Source organism: Corapipo altera, unplaced genomic scaffold (genome assembly GCF_003945725.1).
Source record: "Corapipo altera isolate COAL_440 unplaced genomic scaffold, ASM394572v1 53, whole genome shotgun sequence".
Taxonomy (NCBI): domain Eukaryota; kingdom Metazoa; phylum Chordata; class Aves; order Passeriformes; family Pipridae; genus Corapipo; species Corapipo altera.
In genome coordinates, this window is record NW_020884900.1 from 5922804 (window position 1) to 5942869 (window position 20066).

At 41.6% G+C, this 20066-nt stretch overlaps 1 protein-coding gene across 1 annotated transcript in view; it reads left to right on the forward strand.

Annotated features, from left to right (window-relative positions):
- The first annotated feature begins 12920 nt into the window (after positions 1 to 12920).
- ZCCHC24 (zinc finger CCHC-type containing 24) overlaps positions 12921 to 20066 on the forward strand; it is a 109077-nt gene continuing 101931 nt past the window's right edge. The window contains exon 1 of the mRNA XM_027649357.1: positions 12921 to 13319. Coding sequence (XP_027505158.1) covers positions 13080 to 13319 — 240 coding nt within the window. The 5' untranslated portion in view covers positions 12921 to 13079. The remainder of the gene's footprint in view (positions 13320 to 20066) is intronic.

Below are 20066 nucleotides of genomic sequence, written 5' to 3' on the forward strand. Positions count from 1 at the left end.
AACAAAGGAAATAAAATTAATACTGGAATAAGCAAATCTCTATTAAATAATTGTATCATTGATACATTTATTAACAATTGGAAAGCAGCACAAGAGAATCATGAAATGAAGTTGTTCTGAATAAATACATGAAGGAACTCTCATCCAAAGAGAAGCAGAGGAATAAGGGTGATCAAGGGAAAAGTACATTTTGTGTTATCTTGTTTTGAAATACACTATAAATACTTAAAATGTTATTATGCAAAAAACAGTGCTTAGTACTATTAAATAAATGATTGTAAAATTTGATTTTTTAAAGAAAAGTGTTAATTGACATCAAGTGTAAAGTCAAAACAAAATAACTTTGCTTCATGTGTCAGTAAGAACTGTTATGTCTTGAACATTTCTACAGGTATATTTGAGAAAGTAAATCTTTGAGAAAGTATTTATAACATTCAAAACTATGCACTGTGGTTTGCAGAGCAGACACTGGACTCCTTCCAGGAGGTGGAAGCACTCCATGTAGAGCCAGAATGGTGGGAGTGATTATGGCAGACCCAGAGCCTTCCTCTCCTTAGAAAAAGGTGGTTCTGGGAATCTGTCACATCCAGTCAGCAGAAAAAAGGCAGCAGGAGATATTCCAGGCAAGATGCAGCAAAAGTGGTTTGCAAACAAAGCACTTGCTGCAAGACAGGGTGTTTTTGTTGGGTTTTGGTTTGTATTCATTCTAAACAACGTCCTCCAGAAACACCAATATCCCAGTTTAGTCTGTACCTATATTGGTGAATGAGCAGAAGCTGAACAGTAACAGTACTTAAAGGAAAAAAATGCTTAAAGCGGAAAGCTTGTAATAAATTCCTAGCTTACACCTGAAACTTCAGGGCCTGGGCTGGCACTTAAAAGCCACAAACGCATACGTGGCCAAACAAACCCAAATTGCTGCAGAAATCCAAAGCCATTACTTGAAGGTTTGGGTTTTCATTGCCTTCACTTGGTGACCAGCTTAGCTTGAAGGGATGTCAGCGTTAGCTGACACTGTGCAGCCAGGTATCTGTTACAGACAGAACTGATCATGGAAGGAACAAGAGAGGCGTTATTTTTGTTTCCCACAAGTATTCCACAGGCAGTGACTGTGTTCAAGGTTTAAAGCCCATCCCAGCTCAAATGCCTAGGTGCCAAAAGGCAGATGGGTTCTTAAGAGTCACTGCTTTGCAGTGGGGCTGTTTCTCACTCTTAACGGTGGTGCAACTTTACAACGCTGTCTGAGTGGTGTGAAAAGAAAGGAATAAGTTAAATGAAGGCTTTTATAGTTCCCCAGTAGCTCCTGTCACTCAAAACACAGCCGTTCTTAATCCCAGTTCCAATAAACAGTGGAAACCATTCCCCTGAAATTCATGTTGCAAAGCAGGGTAAAGGGAAGGGTTCAGACGACCGCCTTGCTCTTGGGCCTGGGGGATGCCAGCAGCTTTAGTAGCCAAGTTAGCTCATTAGAAAAGGCAGAAACTAGCTCAAAGGTGAACAAAACGATGAAATAAAGGAGAAATATTCTTCATCTGTCCAGATTTTAGTCAGCCCTTTAAAGAGGATGAAATTCAGTGGGGCAAATAAATTTTAGAAGCAGACTAGTTGACTAGGATTTTTTAATTTTTTATTGAATTTTTTTCTCATTTCAGATGAAAGGGCAGGATAGAACTTTGTATCCCAAATGCCAAACATTTTTTTCAAGAAAGGAGATATATTTCAAGAATACCCACTGTTAAAGCACACACACTGAGTCCCTGTTATGTGGGTTAGTGGTAGAAATTAGAGGCCAGAGCTTTGGCTGTTTCTGCCTGCCAGGGGCTCACATTTACCCACAGTAAAATAATTTTGTTGGTCCAAGTTTATATACCTACAGAGTTGGTTTTAATAACACCTATCAAATTGATGCACTAACCCTTATTTAATATCAATAAAGTATTTAGTAATTCTAGAGTATAACTCAATTGAGGGTCACTAAAGAAAAACGTTATTTTAGAGTCTGAAAAGAATTATATAGGGGTATTTTCTTCCTTTGATGGTTGAAACTTGGCCCACACTACTGATAAAGTTTTGATTTAATGGCTGTTTTTTGTCCTGTGTCAAATAATACATAGTTTTGATTCCCTTCCAAGAAAATAAGTGACTATGCGGGACCGCTAGTCATGGTATCAATCCTTATGAAAGACTCACAAAAAGGATAAATAGGCTACATAATGAAAGAAACATAAAAGTGGTACAAGACAAACTATTCAGGGTATCACAGCATGAAAACATTTTGTGATTACTGAAATGCCAATATGGCAAGCTTTCATGCAATATTCTCTGCTCTTCAAAAACACAGGAGGGTTATCTTACCATTTTGAAATTCAAAAATTTAAAAACGCTCAGTTGAGAGCCTTCTTTCAAACCCCCACAGAGGAGAAAGCATAAAAAGCTATATAACTGGGTGAAAGCAACAACAACAACAAAATGAAACCCCAACAAACAAATAAACAAAACCCACACAAACAAATAAAAGCCAAAACAAACAAAAAGCCCAAAAAAGAAAGCAACAACAGCAACAAAAGACACACAAGAAGAAGAACTACTATAATCCATCCTAAATGGATGGAAAGGGGAAAAGCAGGAATTTGCATTCAGTCCCAGGACCAGCAGAGAAGAAACAGAAATATAGTTAATCTTCTCTCAAGGGCAAGGAGGAAAGCCAGAGAACAGTTCCTGCTCTGCTCTCAGGCTCACCTAGAGAACATCTATGTTGACGTTTTAGTCCAGACCAGGAACACACTTCTGTCATAAATACTGGGGCTGTTCTCCCTCACTTTTTTTTATTCACATTTCAGAGCACAAATAGCGTGCTCTAAACACAAATCTATGCTCTGTCTGCCAATAGGCATTTGGTCTAGATGGTAAGACTAGATCTTGCCCTAAGCAGAAAAACCAAAATGTGTAAAGTGTGGATGCCAGGTCCATTGATGCTCCTTTAAAAATGAAATAAATCTTTCACTAACACAGATATAACTCTATACACTATCTACCACTTGGGTTGGATTGTTACTTCCCCAAATAGACTTTCAAAACAATAAGCACCCAAACTGTTACATGCCAAAAAAAAAAAAAAAAAACCAAAAAAAGGAACAAAGAATTTACTGATAAGGAATAATTCAATAAGGAACAGTGGATGATTAGAGAAGCAGGATGAAAACAATGAGACTTTTCCCCCAATCTCTGGGAATTACTACAAGCCAAAAATATAAGTTTAAGAAACCCGGTAGGATATATGACTCCTTCAATATCTACTGAGTTATAACTGAATGATTTTCAAGCTTTCAATGGAATATGCAGGTACCATGGAGCCATAATAGTCCAATTAAAAATGCATTATAGATTCCAAGGAGACTAAGCTATATCTCTGGGTAACTCAGTGGAATTTATTAGTCCTTGCACGCTGGCTGCTATTATGATGAAAAGCAATTATTCATGTTAAAAGTGTGACTGTCAGTTTTAAAAATGTCCCAATGTAACTCAAGTCTCCTGCTACCATACAGTCTTCAGGCCATCCAGAAAGCAGATCTTTAGGAGGTATAGTATGAATTATTTATTTATTTGCCTTCTAGAGCAATTCTTTATGAAAGAGTTACAATCACATAACTGCAATGGTAGAGAGAACAAGATTATCATTGAAGTACTGCAGAAACAGTACAAGATAAAGGTATTTTGAAACAGAGAATTGAATCAAATCTGAACCCAGTTCAAACTGTCCTACTACAACTGCAAATGAATTACAATTTTGGAAGTACTTCTCCAAATTGCACATCCAGCTGACACCACAGCCACAGTTAACCACAAATCAAAGCCAAACCACAACATTTTACTGGGGTTATTAGTTGTCGCTGTCAGTTCTTCTCAAAAGATTTTTAAGAGAATCATAATTTTGGCAGTAATTGCAGCACTTTCATATTTTCAGTTCATCAAGGAGAAAAGTTTAAAATCAGTTAAATTAAGGATTTTATTTCTAATATATTGTTAAATTCTGTACTAGATTTAGGTAAGATTAAACCAAGTGAAATTTTTTGGTAACACTCAGTTTGCCAAGGGATGCCTGATATTTTTCTGCTAACACAATAAAAAACACAATACAGATAAGTGTGGTGGGGGTTTTTTTCCCTAGCTGTATGAATCCACTTATCTCACCTCAAGACATCTGGCAAAATAGAAAAACAGATGCAGGATACTGACATCTTCATGCAAGTCATTCATGACCTAGAAAGAATCAGACTGAAAAGCACGATCCTTTCTTGTGCTGTGCCTCCTTGTGGATGTCACTATTTGTCATCCTCAGTTTGCTATATTTTGATATAGATACAGTCAAAACACACATGCTAACACCAGGGGCAAAATGACAGGCATGTATAACATTACACCATGAATTTTCTTCTGCAGAGCCTACAGAGACCCCTCTGGTTCTCACAATGCCCTACACCCCTACTTTCAGGCCAGAAAAAACAATTTGCATCTGTTTTTTTGGAAGTAATATGTACTTGACAGTGTCCTATTCTTAAAATGGTAGATAATAATCCATTTCTAACATTTTAAGCTTTTTTAAAAATTAATTCTCCTTTCCTCTCAAACTAAGAAAGCAAAGTTGAATGCAGACCACCAGTTGTACTCCTACTCACTGCCGTGTGTTTGATTCAAAATACATTAGCAACTAAGTAAAAACAAGCTAAAGATACAGCAGAAAGGTCCAATAATTTCATCTGTACTACTAGAAGGGGTAGTAAACAAAGTGCATGTTCAGCACATATAAAATAAATACATAAATACTAACTAAAATTTTAATTTTTTGCTTTTTGGAAAATCTAGCTGTTTTGCAGGACCCGCAGACTCAATATGTTAGATTTTAATTTAGGTTTTCCTGTGCAAATACTGTAAATGAACACAGTATTTTTAACAGAACTTTCACCAGTTCAAAAATAATGTAACAAAACCAGTTCAGTTTGCTAAGTATTGTCCTATTTCTCCACAGAGCTGGATAACTTTTTGCTGAATATAATTGCAATGTAGCATTCATTTATTAAAATGCTCATGGATGGGAAAAATATTTTTGGTAAATGCAATACATAAAACTGTGCCATCAGTAAAGCTGCAATTTTGGCAACAGCAGGAGCACACAGTACCTTTGACATCACTGGTATGGCATTTGTAATGGTGAGCTGAAGCCACTTTCCTGAAAGATGTTCTACCTGGAGGCATGAAAGGCAACCAGTGTAGGGGTAAGCCATCACAAAAAGTTCTAAACTGTGATTTTCTATACTCACCCTTTATGTTTTCCCAGAGTAAAAATGTGCAAGACCTTCTGCTATGGTTTGTAGGGTGAGCACTAAGATTATACTGGGACATCGACCCGTTTCCCAATGTCCTTACTTACCAAGCAATTCAGTTTTGACATACTTTTAAGGAGTGTCTCTGACAACGTTGATGGGGATGAATGTTTTTCACTCAGTGAGAGGAATACTGTGGTAGAAACAGTGAGGTGGACACAAGCCAGCTGAAGAATGTGTTTGTGTAGCTACCCAGTTACACACACACCCTTTGCTGGCCCTGGCCTACAGCTTGGGCTGAGACAAGTGAAAGAAAACAATGTGCAATCAATATTAAAAGTGGGGAAATAAGCTCCACACTTTTTTCACTAGTTTGTCAAAAAATAGATCATCTGTTCATTCGTTCTTCCCATTTCCTAGCAAATATGACATTCCACAAGGTAGAAACATTGGAAAGTTAATTTTGGAGCAATTACACCCTTGCAGACTTTCTCAGCTTTCATTTTTATTTTTCATTCAACAAGTTATTAGTGTTAATGATACCCTTGGCTAATCCCATCCTCACAGGACCAGGTGGTACATGTTAACACCTCCAAATTAACAGCTATGTTTAAGATAGAGACACTAGTAGGCTTGTTCAGCCCTTTATATGAGAAGAAGTTACTTGTCTCACTGAATGGGAAAGGTCAGGTCAGTACTTGCAGGCTGGCACCAATCTTAAGAGGTTCACTGTAAGGGTCTGCAGTAGTGTCTAGGCAAATGTAGAGAGTAAAAATAATGTTTCAAGGAGTTAGCAGGCAAGAAAAATTTCCAGAAGCAAATATTCCAGTTTTACACCAGGGAGTATGATATATTTTTCCCTAAGGCATGAGTGCCTATACTCTTCTGGTTCATTCATTTACTGTAGTCTCCACTGTAGCTTCATCTTTCTTATTTAGAATTGTATTGAAGAAACAAAGAAAATGTGTCTTGCTAAAAATTCACATTTAACCTTCAGTTGAATTAAACAGGTCTAACGTGAATGTGAATTTGATTAGGGACAAGCAACTTTATACTGAGAACTCTGTTTTTACACAGGCTTTGGAAGAGCACTTTCTCTCCTTGTGAATATTTTCTTTCTCTTTGTGAGTGATAAGAATATAGTACTTCTATTAGACAAGACATATATGTGAGAAAGAGTGATGTTTGTCAATCGTATTAATTGAGGTGAAAAACCAGCCTGGATTAAAAAGGAAGGGGACAGATTTTAATGTTTTAAAGTAGGGGGTTTAGTGTTCCACCAGCAGTGCTAACTTATGTAACATCACAGTGATTTTTATCTGGGATTGACAGATGTGCATATATGAAAAAGGTTTTTTTAATAGAATAGTTTAGTCCATATTTATGTCTGCACCAATATAACTGTTCTCATAAAACTATACACCAGAACTGATGTAGTAAATCTAACCCAAAACCTGTACACCATTTATCTGTTATAAAAGCTGATGACTTTTAGGCCCTTGATGGATGGTACTAGGCAACAGCTTCTTCCCATACAGAGCTGTAAATGGGTCAGTACTTGCTGGTCCACTGCCTGCATCAGACAGCTCAGGACAGATGATACTCAAGACAAGTCCTAGATGACTGGAGAATTTTGTAGGCATATAAGGTGTGCTGACTGAGGCAAGAATTGAGTCCTTCTGTGAGACAGAGGTCCAAGTTTCAGGACATAAAAATCAAAACCTTTTGTCTTCAGGCGTCTGCAGTTCATTCTTTTCATATAAAGAATTGCCTAAAAACTGCTTGGAGAGTTTCCAATTTTGATATAAGTGATTTGTCAACTCAAAGTACCTAGGAAACAAACTTTCTTGCAATGGGCTTAGTGCTAATTAAGAGAAATGCCTACTCTAGAAGCAACGTGGCAACTCAGAATGGATAGGATGCATATACTCATGAACAAAGCAAATACCCATTCTGTTATTCAGCCTAATGGAAAGTGGGGATAAAACAGAAAAAGCAAACCCATAGATAATCCTGGGTATGTAAAGAAAGCATAAAGACAAAATCAGTGAGAGTGCAATGTTGAGCGGGTGGTAACAGTAATCTCTGTGGTGACTGTGGTGCACACAGTTTGCTATACCATGAATAAAATACTGCTTTCAGACCTGATCTGACTTAAGGACGATCAGTACTTCCACAGAAAGCAGTCGAATACTCCATTAATCAAAAGATAATTGTAGATACTATCCCAGCTTCCAGTCTCACCAGAGCCACTGTGTTTGTAGGTCCCCCTTTTGTCCTCTCATCTCCTATTAACCATTATGACCAGTACCATCCAGTAATCATCATTTCATGTACCTTTATCTCTGTCATTCTCTTTCATCACCTGCAGTTGCTCTAACTCTTATTTTATCAAAGCCTTGTTTTAACCCAGCAAGCAAACTCAGAGTTTACAGTTATTGGAAGAAGGAATCTGGTGGAGCTCCCAGGGAAGCACAGAGAAGTGGCATACAATTAGGCACTATATCTGAGTCCTGGAGCTTGCTGTACCACGGATTTAATGAGAGAAGCAGATGGGTGGAGATACTACACACAGTAAAGGCATAAACAAAAAGATACAAATGAAACCCTCCATGCATTCCCAAAAAGGTCAAATAAAGGGTCATGCTTTCCCTCCTTGGGCAGTAGTTTGAGTATTTTTAACACCAAGGTCTTTAAGGGGTTCCAGAAATAACACCTAACTTAATTCTTCAGCTAGTAGCCAGTTACAAAGCACTGAGGCCATTTCAGAAACACCCTCAGTAAGGCGTCTCCTGTAGTGTAAGGCAGCTTAGAGGGATTCTCAGGCGACAGAAAATCCCTGGGCCTCCCCTGTCCCCTGCCATTTCTCTGGCTGGAGAAGCCACCATCAGCAGCAGTTCCAACGCAGACACTTCCAGGTAAGGCAGATGGCCTCCCCTGCACCCTCTTCTCTTCTCCCTAACTGCTATTGTTCTACTCCTCTGCCCTTTTCCTTGGACCCCCTCTCTTGGATTCCTGGGTCAAGCAAGAGAAAGGGGTTAGGATGGGATAAGTAAAAGGGCTAAGATACCTCAGCTACTATTTTTAGACAGAGATGCTGAACTTTTAGATCAGTACTAGAAACAAGGAGCTACTACCTTTTAAAACCGAAATATCAGAACATTTCAGATGCCTATGTGGCAGCTGAAGAGTCTACAGGAAGCTTTGCAAAACAATGCAAAAATCAAACCAGTATTTCTCACACAGCTACTCGGTTCCAGGGCATATTTCATGCAATTACTCAGCAAGGCACTGACATCTTCATGTAGAGCAAGTGAGGAGGCCCCAAGACTTGAAACCACAAACTGGCCAGGTGCAAAATCTGCATGCTCCAAGAGGATCTGTTACACCAATTACTCACTTGGTGGTTTGAGACAGTCTTGCAGGAATTGTGCTTCACACACTATCCACAGCAAATCATTACTGCATATGGTATATATTTACTAACATTCTACATATGGATGAGCTATATGTTCATATCCATCCGTTTCCAGAATTTTCTATGTCAAAGCTATAGAAGTAAGACTAGCTTAGAGGAAGAAAACAGGAATTTTTATTTTTCTGCCTGAGCATTGAGTTGCAGCTGATCCTTTAGATAGGTGCAAAAATCCATGATGTAACATACCCAAGCACATGCATTTCCTTGACTCACTTTCACAAACTTTGGTTTATGCTGCGTTTTATTGCTGGCAGTAGAACTGTTGCACCTACATAGCGAGCACAAGAGGTTGTAACATCCATAACTCACAAATACCACATGCAGATGTACTTTCACAGTTTACAGCTCTGCTGAAATGGGTTTCTCATAATTCAGAGAGTGCTTACACACTGTTTCCACCGCATAGCAAAATTATTTCATAATAAGATAAGAATCTCTGCTGCAGCAGATGAAAAACATTTGCTTGGAATATTCCAGCTAAACTGCAGATGAATGGCCCATTGCATTATGTACATCCTGATTACAGAACCCAGGGAATACAGTGGTGGGTTCAAGTTACCTGTTTTCTCTAGTCTTATTGGCAGTTTTGGGTATTCATTATATTTTCCTTCTGGAGTCCCATCTAAGCTAGAAGACTACTAAGAAGGCAGCAATTCAGACACCTTTAAAAGCATGAGAATCCAGGATACTTGGTATTAGGGTACATTCATTTTTAAAGTATGGAGAACCATAAACATTTTCTTTAAAAAAAATAAATAATCACATATGTAGTTTAAAAGCTGACATCATCTAAAGTTATGAACACTGAATGCAAGACCATAACTACATTAAATTATGAAAGAAGCCCTGACCAGAAGGGGAAAATTATGTTCTTCACTCTTACAAAGATGCCATGGAAAGACAGCAGGCACAAGAGGTCTAGATCACTAAAGGAACAGGCTGAGTGAGCAGTTATAAGGAGATTTTGGATAAATTACATGATTATCCATTACTTAAGGAATAGGACTGCAGAAGATTAATCCTGTCTCTGTGTTTGCCTTTGACCTGTTTCAAGGCTCCTATTTTCCAAGTCACTTAAGCCATTCACATTATTAAAAGTTCCATGTTACAGTTCCAGTTGTTTTTTTTACTTCATTAGCACCACTCATGAATAAAACCAAGTGGATACATAAATGTTTCGGCACCATAAGGCTGATGTAAAATCCATATAGTTAAGTCACTTATACTCCATCCCAGCACAATCAATAGCAAAATACTGTGCACATCTTGAAGATTCTTCCCAGCCATCAGACTGCCTTGTTGGGCAGTTTTGTCTCAAGTATTTTTCAGAAGAATAGATGCAATTGACCTTGATAACTTTTTCTCTACTGTCATGTATCTGCTAAATGGACAATTTGTATCCATCTTCTCCTCGCTAATCTATGACTCCTAAGGGTAAAGAGGGGACTTCCAATGAAAAAATTGCTATCTTGAATTTAAGTGGACTGTGGCAAGTGTGGCAGGAGCATCTTGCTCTGCTATGAGAAGTATTAAATCCATCCAAATGGAGGGGAACTGCCTGGAAACTGTTTTCCAGAAGAAACTGCAGCAGGAGACCAGGATGACAACTGAACCTCAAAGTGTGGGTGCTTTTATTTAAACTCTTCCTAGTGGAGGCATGTGCAAGCTTTCTGTTTCTTGATACGCCAATCATATTCAATTTACTCATTCTTGTGCGTGGTAACTAGAAGCCACCAGGGCTACTGTCAAGGGGCAATCAAAGTAAAAAACTTTAAATGTTCAAATGCATCTGGTGGAGTGCATGGTGTCCCTCACATCATAAAGGGCTGCTGCAATAAACACACCCTAACTCTGCCTTCCCTTGCCCTGCCGCAATCTTTACTGTATTGTCTAACTAAAGCAATCAAAACAACCATCTACTATGAGAGCTACATTCAGTTTGGGGAAAAAAAAAGTATCAAAATACACCAAACACTCTTCATCCAAAACACTCTTTATTTTGACCTCTATTAGTACAAGAACCCTGTCATGTTATCTTTTCTGCTTGTTCAGAACTTCCATTTGCTTCACAGCATCTTACTAAACAGAGTGAACAGTGGAGCTGTCAAATAAGAATACACACATTTCAGTTTAATATATCAAGTAGAAGAGGGAAGTGATAAGAATAGAAATTGTCTTTAAGGAAGGAATTAGCATGCTTACAAAAAAACCTCCACAACAACAAAACAAGTGGCCTAGTTCCCCCTTCTAGACTTCCTACCATATCCTGACTTTTCTACTGCCATCTTCCAGAAAGGCAAGTTCCTCAGATATGATATCTATTTCTTGTTCTTTTTTCATTTACCAGCAAATCATGAAAAATCTTCCCCCACAATTTATTAACTCACTAAGCCTCATGGACCTTTTTTCTTCTTTAAAACACTATGCAACTGTCTGAGTTTGGGATGAAAAGTGATTGAATTCTTTTATGGTCTATGCTTTGGACAGTTGCTGAGCTCCAAAGCTTTACACTGGTGTAGCCTGTTCCTTCTTGTGCTGATGCCCACACATTTAGATGTGCTCCAAAAGGTTTCTAAACCAGGAGAACTCATGAGCAAATTGCATTCATGCTGCCAGGACTTCATCACTAAAAACCCCCAAATAATATATTAGCCCCACTAAAGGAATTAAGTTTGATTGAGCTGTTCCAAACTGCACCTCACTTCTGGAAAGTTAGACTCTTCACCTGCACTTAAATTCTTGCAAGCAGATGGCTTTGCTGCCTTAACTACCTGCTCTCAAAAGTTAAATACATCCATCTTAGGTGTTTGCAGCTGACAATTTAATAGCATTTTCTACTGTGCGTACGCTGACCTGCATTTTCTGTTGCTTGTAATCACGCCTTTTCAGGACAGTGATTTTTCTTCTATCTCGGCAGAGATGTACTGCTCATTACAGAAAACCGAGTTGCCAACTTTGATGCTTTAAAGGTCAGATTTTTTTTTTTCTGTTATGTAAGTAAAGAAGGCATTTTTTTCCCCCCAAGACTGTGTTGGAAAGGCACACTAATTTTCAGCCTTCTGTCGCTCAGGAAAGAGCACAAGGAGTTATGCTCAAGTTTTAAGTTACCTCCTGGGAGTTCCTTTGAAAACTCCTAGTTTGATTGCTACGGTGCTTATACCAAAGCAAGAAATAGCTGTCCTGTTCCACACATCGCAGGGAAGGCAGCAGGGAAGAGTTTATGAACTGTAATTACCAGCTTACCCACTCAGGCTCCTTCCTAAAAGAAGAATCATTCATCATCCTCTTTTGTGCTACCGACTCCTTAAAAGGCCTACTCAGCTTAAACTCCCGGGTATCCCACCACAACCAGGCTCCCTAAGAGCCCGTGCCAGGGCTACCTAGATGGATTTCAAAGGGAACATCGCGCCGCTTGCCTGCCTTATTTGGGAAACCCTCACTCTGCACCGGCTTGGCACAACCTCAGCGGCCGCGCAGGGCTTCGTAAACTGGAGCTCTGACAGAGATTTAACGAGAGGGAAGCTCAGATTGCGATGAGCTCTGAGCACCGGCAAGAAACAGAAACGAGAGTGAAAAGGGAGGGCGGGCTGACTAGAGTTGAGCGAAACTTGTCGAGTTAAAAACAAGCCCGAAAGGGCCCGGCGAGGAGCCCTCGGGAGGGCTCTGCGCGTGTTTGGCACAAAAATCTCCAGGAAGGAGGAAAAGGAAAGCCGGGGAGCGAGCGAGGGAGCCGGCGCGACCCACGGGGGCGAGCGGCCAGGGGCCGGGGGCGTCCCCGGCCACCGGCCCGGGACCTCCGCCGCCCGCTCGCCCCCCCGCCCGCTCGCAGGGGCAGGGCGGGGGCGGAGCGGCGCCGGGACGCCCCTGCACCCCCGCGGCGGCCGGGAGGCCTATGGGGGCGCGGCGCCGCCGCCGGAGAGCCCGCAGCCCCTCCCCGCCGCTGCCTGCGGGAGTGGGAATAAAGACAGATAGCGGGGCAGGCAGCGGCTGGGCGGGCGGGAGGGAGGGAGCGCGCAGAAAGTTTCGTGCGGAGCCCGCGGGCGGCGGCAGCGATGCCCGTGCTGCGCGGAGCGCTGGGGCTGGGCGGGCGCCGCCGGCCTTAGGGGAGCGAGAGCGGCGCGGGGCGCGGCTGCCGAGCCCCCGGCCCGGCCCGTCCTGTCCTCTCCTCGGGCGGCCAAGAGGAAGCGCCCCGGGCAGGGACGGGAGAGCGGCGCTGCCGGAGCGGGGGGAGCGAGAGCGGCACCGCGGGGCCAGCCGCGCCGGCAGAGCCGGGGGGAAAGATGAGCTTGTTGTCAACCATCGACACCAGCGCCGCGTCCGTGTACCAGCCCGCCCAGCTCCTCAACTGGGTCTATCTCTCGCTACAAGACACGCACCAGGCCAGCGCCTTCGATGCCTTCAGACCCGAGCCCTCCTCGTCCCAGCACCCCGACCTCGGCTACACCAAGAGCACCCCGGAGCTGGGCTCCTCGCTCAGCTCCAGCTATCTCAACAGCTTCTTCCAGCTCCAGCGGAGCGAGGTGAGTCCGCCCCGCCGCCCGGCGCGCAGCCCCCGGCCCCCCCGGGACACAACCGCCATGATGCCTCGGCAGCCTCCTGCCCCCTTCCCCGAGCCGGGACCGAGCCCGCCCGCGGCACGGGGCAGCCCCGCTCCGCGCCCCCCGGCGGGCCGCGCTGGCTCCTTCTCCTGCTCCTCCTTCCCGGCCCCTTCCCGCCGGGCGCTCCCTCGCTGCCCGTCCCGCTAACGGGCCGGGGCGAGGCGCCGCCGCGGCCGCGGCATTGGCGCAGCCGCCGCCTCCTCCCGCCGCCCGCCGGCGGCGCGGGGCGCCCGTGTTGACAGTCTGGTCAATGGTTACACCGATTTCCCGTGCGCGGCCGGGACGCGGCCAGCGGGACGGGGGGCAGGACACGCAGAAAAGTGCCACATCCGTCATAATGTGCAAAAATACCACCACCGCCGCCCCCTCCCCCTCCTTTCTTTTTTTCTTTTCTTTCAAAGTGATGTTTAAAAAGCTTGCTGCGAGAATACGTGTCGCTTATAAGAGAGATGAGGCCGGCACTGTTTGAAAGGAAGAGATATAAACAGGAACGTGACAAAAGCAGTGAAAAAGTTTTGTGCGCATTTCATAACGCAAGAACAAGACTAAATGAAACCAGAGGGAAGGAAGCTAAAAAACTAGGGTATGCGAAGACAATTCGCTGTGGAACTCCCTGTCACAGGAAGTTGTTGAGGTCAAGCACTTCTGCATTGGAGGGATTTCACATGTGCGGAGATACTGCAAGGTGGCACCTCACACACCACAGCTCACAGCCTCTCCAGAAAAGATCCAGCTACAGTTTTGCACCCTACTGTGGGACTCTTGCCGGAGGCATTCAACAGTGGCTCTGTTTGACAAGGGTTAGATGGACTATGCATCCCTGCCTGCTCTGGCACTTCTCACAGAATGACATTTCAGAGTCCTTCCAGCGCCATTTGTGTTAAATATCGATTTGAAATGTATTCTCAGTCAAAATACACATTCCTGTTCTGTCAGCAAAGGGATGGGGTTATTAATTAAAACCAAATCAAATTCCCCAATTGGTCTCAAATTATAGCTGCTAACAGTTAAGAACCAGAGTTATACACACACATTCTTTTCCCCTTAATTAGAAACTCTTTCTTCTCTAAGCTTCACAGAGCACATCCAGCCTCAAAATAGGCACTATTTTTGAGAGTGTATAGTTGGCAACCCGTTCAAACTGATGTACCTAGTGTTATGAAGGTCAACATGGCATAGGCAGTTTAAAAACACACAGACTTAGCAAGCACATTGATTTTGGAAAAAGACTAGCGGGGTTGCAATTTAAACTATTAGCTACCTACCTGCTGGCAGCAAATAGTAGATTTTGCCCCTTTCTGCTTGGCTTACGAGCTTTGTGGTGCCCAAGTAGCAACAAGACTCCAGGAGTTTGGCCTTACATGGACTCCAGAGTGGGGCTCGTTCGGGCCTGTGTTTGTTCAAGTCGGGATACATTCTGCTCACAGCGGGTCCTTTTTCTTCCTGGGAGAAAAAGGAAGAAACAAGTAAATGGAGGCTGCATTCAGGAAGCCTTTGAAACAGTCTCTGAGAAACAGTTTTCTTTTCCCCACAGTTCTCAGAGTTCATTTTCTGCTTCTACTATACTGCGTGCAAGTAGGGGCTAATCCTTTTGTCACACTCCCTTTCCACTTAGCTCACATTTCTTTCCACTTTTTTCCCCAAAACTTTTCTCCTTTATTCTGGAAAATCATTTCCCTCGTATGCCAGGCCTTCCCCAGGCTCCTGCCTCGGCTCCACGCAGTCAGCCCCTTTGCAGCCTCTCCTCGGCTGCACTGCTTTCGGATCCCAGAAGTCACCTTTGCTGCATTTCTAAATGGATTCCTATCATGCATACATGGATGCAACTTTATTCTGCTTTTTTTAACCTCGTTACACTTTCCTGAGGCACATGATCAACAACAACAACTAAGAATGCTGGCTCTGTAGAAAACCAAGAGCATTCACCATTCAGGAAATAAACCATTTCATTCTATACAGATATTTTAATATTTTTAAAAGATCAAGGACGTTAGTTTGTTCCAGTTCACTTTCCAGCCTGTGACAATAGCATTGACTATGCGGCTGATAGAGACACTTCTGTGTTTCCAGTATTTACCAGAACTATGTGTAACTACATGGTAACCTGAAAAGAGGGAAGGGGACATGGGAGTGCTTTTACCCTTCTGGATATAGCCTGAAGGAAGTACGGAACCCATTAGTTCCCCAGGCTAACACTGCCTGCTTACACAGCAGCTTTCATTCAAGGATTTAGAAGATGCTAGAGATACTGTTGTTCAGAAGAAGTTCTGTCAATATATTAGGTACTCTGTTCTTTCCAGAAACTGGAAACTAGACTTCTTTTTGGCAGGAGTCACCCAAGAGTTTCCAACAATGTCATGCTCTTAATTCTTGAGATTCTAACATCTGTTTATTTGCAGATGCCATTGGGTATACACTACATATTTCAACTGCGTAAAATTATTTTGGAGCGCATTAGTACTGTATGCTGCTTTTGCATCAAGTGGGCTTATGCTATCTTTGGAACAACACATAGCTTTCCACAGTTAAACTGTTGACTGTTTTCTACACAGTGCTTGCTTTGGTTGGCTTTTTTTTTTTTTCCTCACAGTTTTGTCCTGGGTTGGCTTAGGCTGGAGCCGAGCTGTGACAATGATTGACACATAGCTGTACACAATATTTGGAAAGTGACCTAATGAGGGGCCAAAATAGCAACAGATTGAGAAATGATAGGATCGTAGGGTATAAAATAGTCGTGCCTTCTGTATGTTGCATTGCGATTGAAAATTTCTGGAGGACAACACTTGCAATAAGACACAGCCCTTGTGAAAAGTTGCTATTATACCAGGTTTGAAAGTCTGCATGGCAGTGCCTGTGTATGTGACTTGCATACTGACCAAAGGAACAGGACAGAAAAAAATAAAAGTGCCAGCACCCACAGAGTAGTCTTGTACTTCACCAAGATTTTTGTCCTCCAGACTTTTTCCACTACAATGGATGCCTTCTAAATAAACATGATGAACACAGCTGTTTGGTGCATAAAAGCCCATTGTACCAGGGAAAAAAAGCAATAATAAAGGTTTCAACAGTAAAGCAACAAAGAGTGTTTTGTTCCATATGCAAGACTCATTTTGCAAAACAGACCTGCTTTAAACCAAACTTTACTGCGGCATTTATTGTCCTAGATATGAAACGAAAGCATGTTAGAACATTAAGATGCAATAAATTGGCCATTGAACTGAGCTCCACCCTCATTATAACACCATCCATCAGAGCCAAGTTTTTGAGGCTTTGTTGTGGGGCTGGTTACATGGAATTTAATGCCTTTGAGGCACAGCCAGGTATCTGTGGCTTTGTCATTGAGGGATATAATTGAGAAACCTAGAATAAGGGGCAAGAGACTCATACGGTATTTTTCTGTATTCACAGGAGGCATCCTACCAGGTCAACACTATCTTTGGTCATATCAAGTCAATGCTAGCTTTGGTCAAGAAGAGACAGTGACCAGTAACTAGAAATTATCATATTATAATAGTTAAGCGTGTTTCTCAGAACTCAGAGTGCTAATTGCAGCACAACCTGTGAGAAGGAGCCTGTGTCCTAATGAATTCTTTGCCCATGTGCAGTACTCTGTGTGTCCTTCAAGAGGGAAATTCCTTCTAGAAACCTCTATGGCGGCCGCTTTCTGAATCTAAACCATATTTTATTTAAGCACAAATAACTGCATACACCAGATTAGAAAAAAATAACCTTTTTCAAAAAGTCATTCATGTTTCTGACTCACAGACTTCCAGATCCAGCCCTTATAGCCAAGAGGGAAACTAATTGTGAGAGAACACAAGATAGTTCAGTTTACTACAGTAAGGTATGGATTACTCACTTGAAAAGAAAATCATTGGAGTTAAAAAACTTTACACAGTGTACTGTGGAAAGTAACATTCAAATACCTGTGAAACTGAAGCAGGTCTACAGCACTGGGATAGATACTGGGATAGATTAGGTAGCTTCCCAAAGAAGACAATAACATTCATAAGTTAACAACAAAAAACCTGTGAAACACTGTCAAGAACAAAAAATGTAGGGAAGGAATTTGGCAGTTCTACAGAAAATATATTTTATATCAGACAAACTTGTTGTCCATCTGTCTTTCATAGAATTAGAGGGATACACACTAGAGTGATATTTGATGAAGAAGATTTGTCCTAGATAAATTAATTTGGAGGATGATTATAAGATTAGAAAAATCTCCATTCTCATAGTATCAGAGGAGTATATGGATTGCTATACCAGATCAGGCCACTGACCCACTAAATTAAGTGCAATATCTCTGAAAACAGCCATAATTAAAAGATTTAAAAGAGAGAACAAAACACCTTATAAGAGGCTGCTCACAAGCAGTATGGTCTGGGGGCAAACACAACTGAGATGCAGATTAGCAGAGATTGCCATATGCTCCAAAACATATCTGATTTGTTTAATTTATGTAATAAAAAATTAATACAGTTATTCTAACACAGACCATGTTTTTGATCCACAGAGTGCTTAATGTGCTAGGCTCCTAAGTCAGGACTTACTGCTTTCTCACTTGCAGTCTAAACAACCACAGTATTATCTCTTCTTGTTAAGCATAGTTATTGATGGAGTACCACAGTGATGCCTGCAGTACATGAAATTATCCTTTAATAGTGATTATTTGATTGATTTCCTCATTTTCATTTTTCTCACTATTCTTTGTGCAAGTACTAACATTTCAGTGCCCTTATCCTTCTTCAAACTTTATTTAAAAGAAACTAGCACAACAATTCCAGCATTGGAGGAGCTTGTGCTCTCTGCCTCAGGGTGACTGTACACTACAGATATTTTGTGGCTACTTAAAAGTGCCAGTCAAGTAATTTCAAACTGCTTTTCAGGAAGTTAAATGACAATTCTCACATTGGTCCTCGTAAGAGATCCCAGGGAACTGAATGTCTATGTTAATCAGAGGACAATATGCATTTGGAGATCTTGGCAACAGCAGCCTCCTCCATCCTCCCACACAGCCAGCTCCAGAGCCCTTTTGATGATACTGCCTCAGCACATGAAATGCAGCTTTCACAGCCCACTCTATTCTGGTCTCAAAATCTCAGATCCTATTACAGGTATTTGTGCTAACAACTATTTTGTTTCCAATTCCACATGAACATAGGCTTTAAAATGCAGAAATTCAGGGGTTTATGTCTACAATCATTCTCTTTTGCTCCCCGTTTTTATTTCTGCAGCTGTGGCCTCCTGCTTTGCTACTTCTGTAGTCTTTGGAAAACACCCTCTTTTGCCAGGGAAGAAAAAAACCCATATGTGAATGTATTTTAGGAAGTGGAGTCTGAAAATAAGATCTATATCTTGTATAAGAAGTGTGAAACTGAAGTTATCGTCCAAATTACACTGTTCCATTTGTATTGCCTGGGTATGGCTTTAGATTTCTCTGTTCTCCAGGATTAAGTTTTTTGTTTGCATGGTTTTTATAAATGCACTGTACTGCCTATGGTAGATACTCTTTTCTTACTCTTCACACTGAGGCTGAATTACCTAATAGCAATTTGATTGCAGGGGGAAATACACAAGAGCCAAATTTGGTTCACTTAAGCAAGCATTCTAAATACAATTACATTGCTTTTACTCTGGCTTCCTTACCTGAACAAGAACAGCAGAAAGCTCCCAGAAGTAAGAAGAAAAAGTTGTGTTGAATTTATTCCAACAGCTAGAACCTCTTGTGTTGTTCCTTACTCACAGACTGCCCCCACTGCCAGCAAATGCTGCTGTAGCTCTGCAGCGCACCTGCCCCACCTCGGGCTTTAACTACTTTGAGCATGACTTACAGCTGGGCTTTAGTTCATTACAATGGAGGTATTATCCACCATAGTCTTCTGCAGCTTGTTTTCACATCAAAATCAGAACCATGTTTGGAAAGCTGGCAACAACTAAAATATTAATTGTTGAAAGTAAATCAAGTCTTCTAGGAGAGAGATACGGGCTTTCTGCTTTACTGTTGACTTCTTTGAAAGGTTGAAGAAAAAAAAGCAATAGAAGATAGACCAATGATATATATTATTCCTGATTAGTTGAAAATCATTTCCAACTCCTTTAAATCACTTTGGATTTTGTGTTTATGCAAACTCCTCATTGAGGGAAGCACTGGCATGCACTTTCTGCCTCACAAAAACATCCACATCTTGAAAAACTTGTCAGGCAATACATAAAAAATCACCCCAACCTATAATTGGAGGCAAAAGCACATAGAATTCTTGTTACAATTATATTTTATACACAGAGCTTTCATTTACAGTTTTTTATGCGTTTACAGTGTCTTCCATGCCAAAGCACCCAAACAAAGGGGTGATGTAACTGTGTGTTGGGTAATGATTTTTCATCCGTTCCTCTGTTGCTCTGCAGACACAGACTCGGTTATTCAGAATAGAAAAGGACGATCCTTCTCCAATGAACTACACAAATGATCAGACAACTAAGTCTGACTTGAACCAATATATTAATTTATGAAGTGTTTGGAACAAATTAAATAACCAAGATGTGTACTCAACTGCTTTTATCCATAAGCCAATCCCCCTCTTCCTCCCACCACACACACACCCTCCCCCTCAGGCCTTTTTTGTTTTGTTGATTATTTGGAGGATTTTGTGGACTTGCACAAGATAA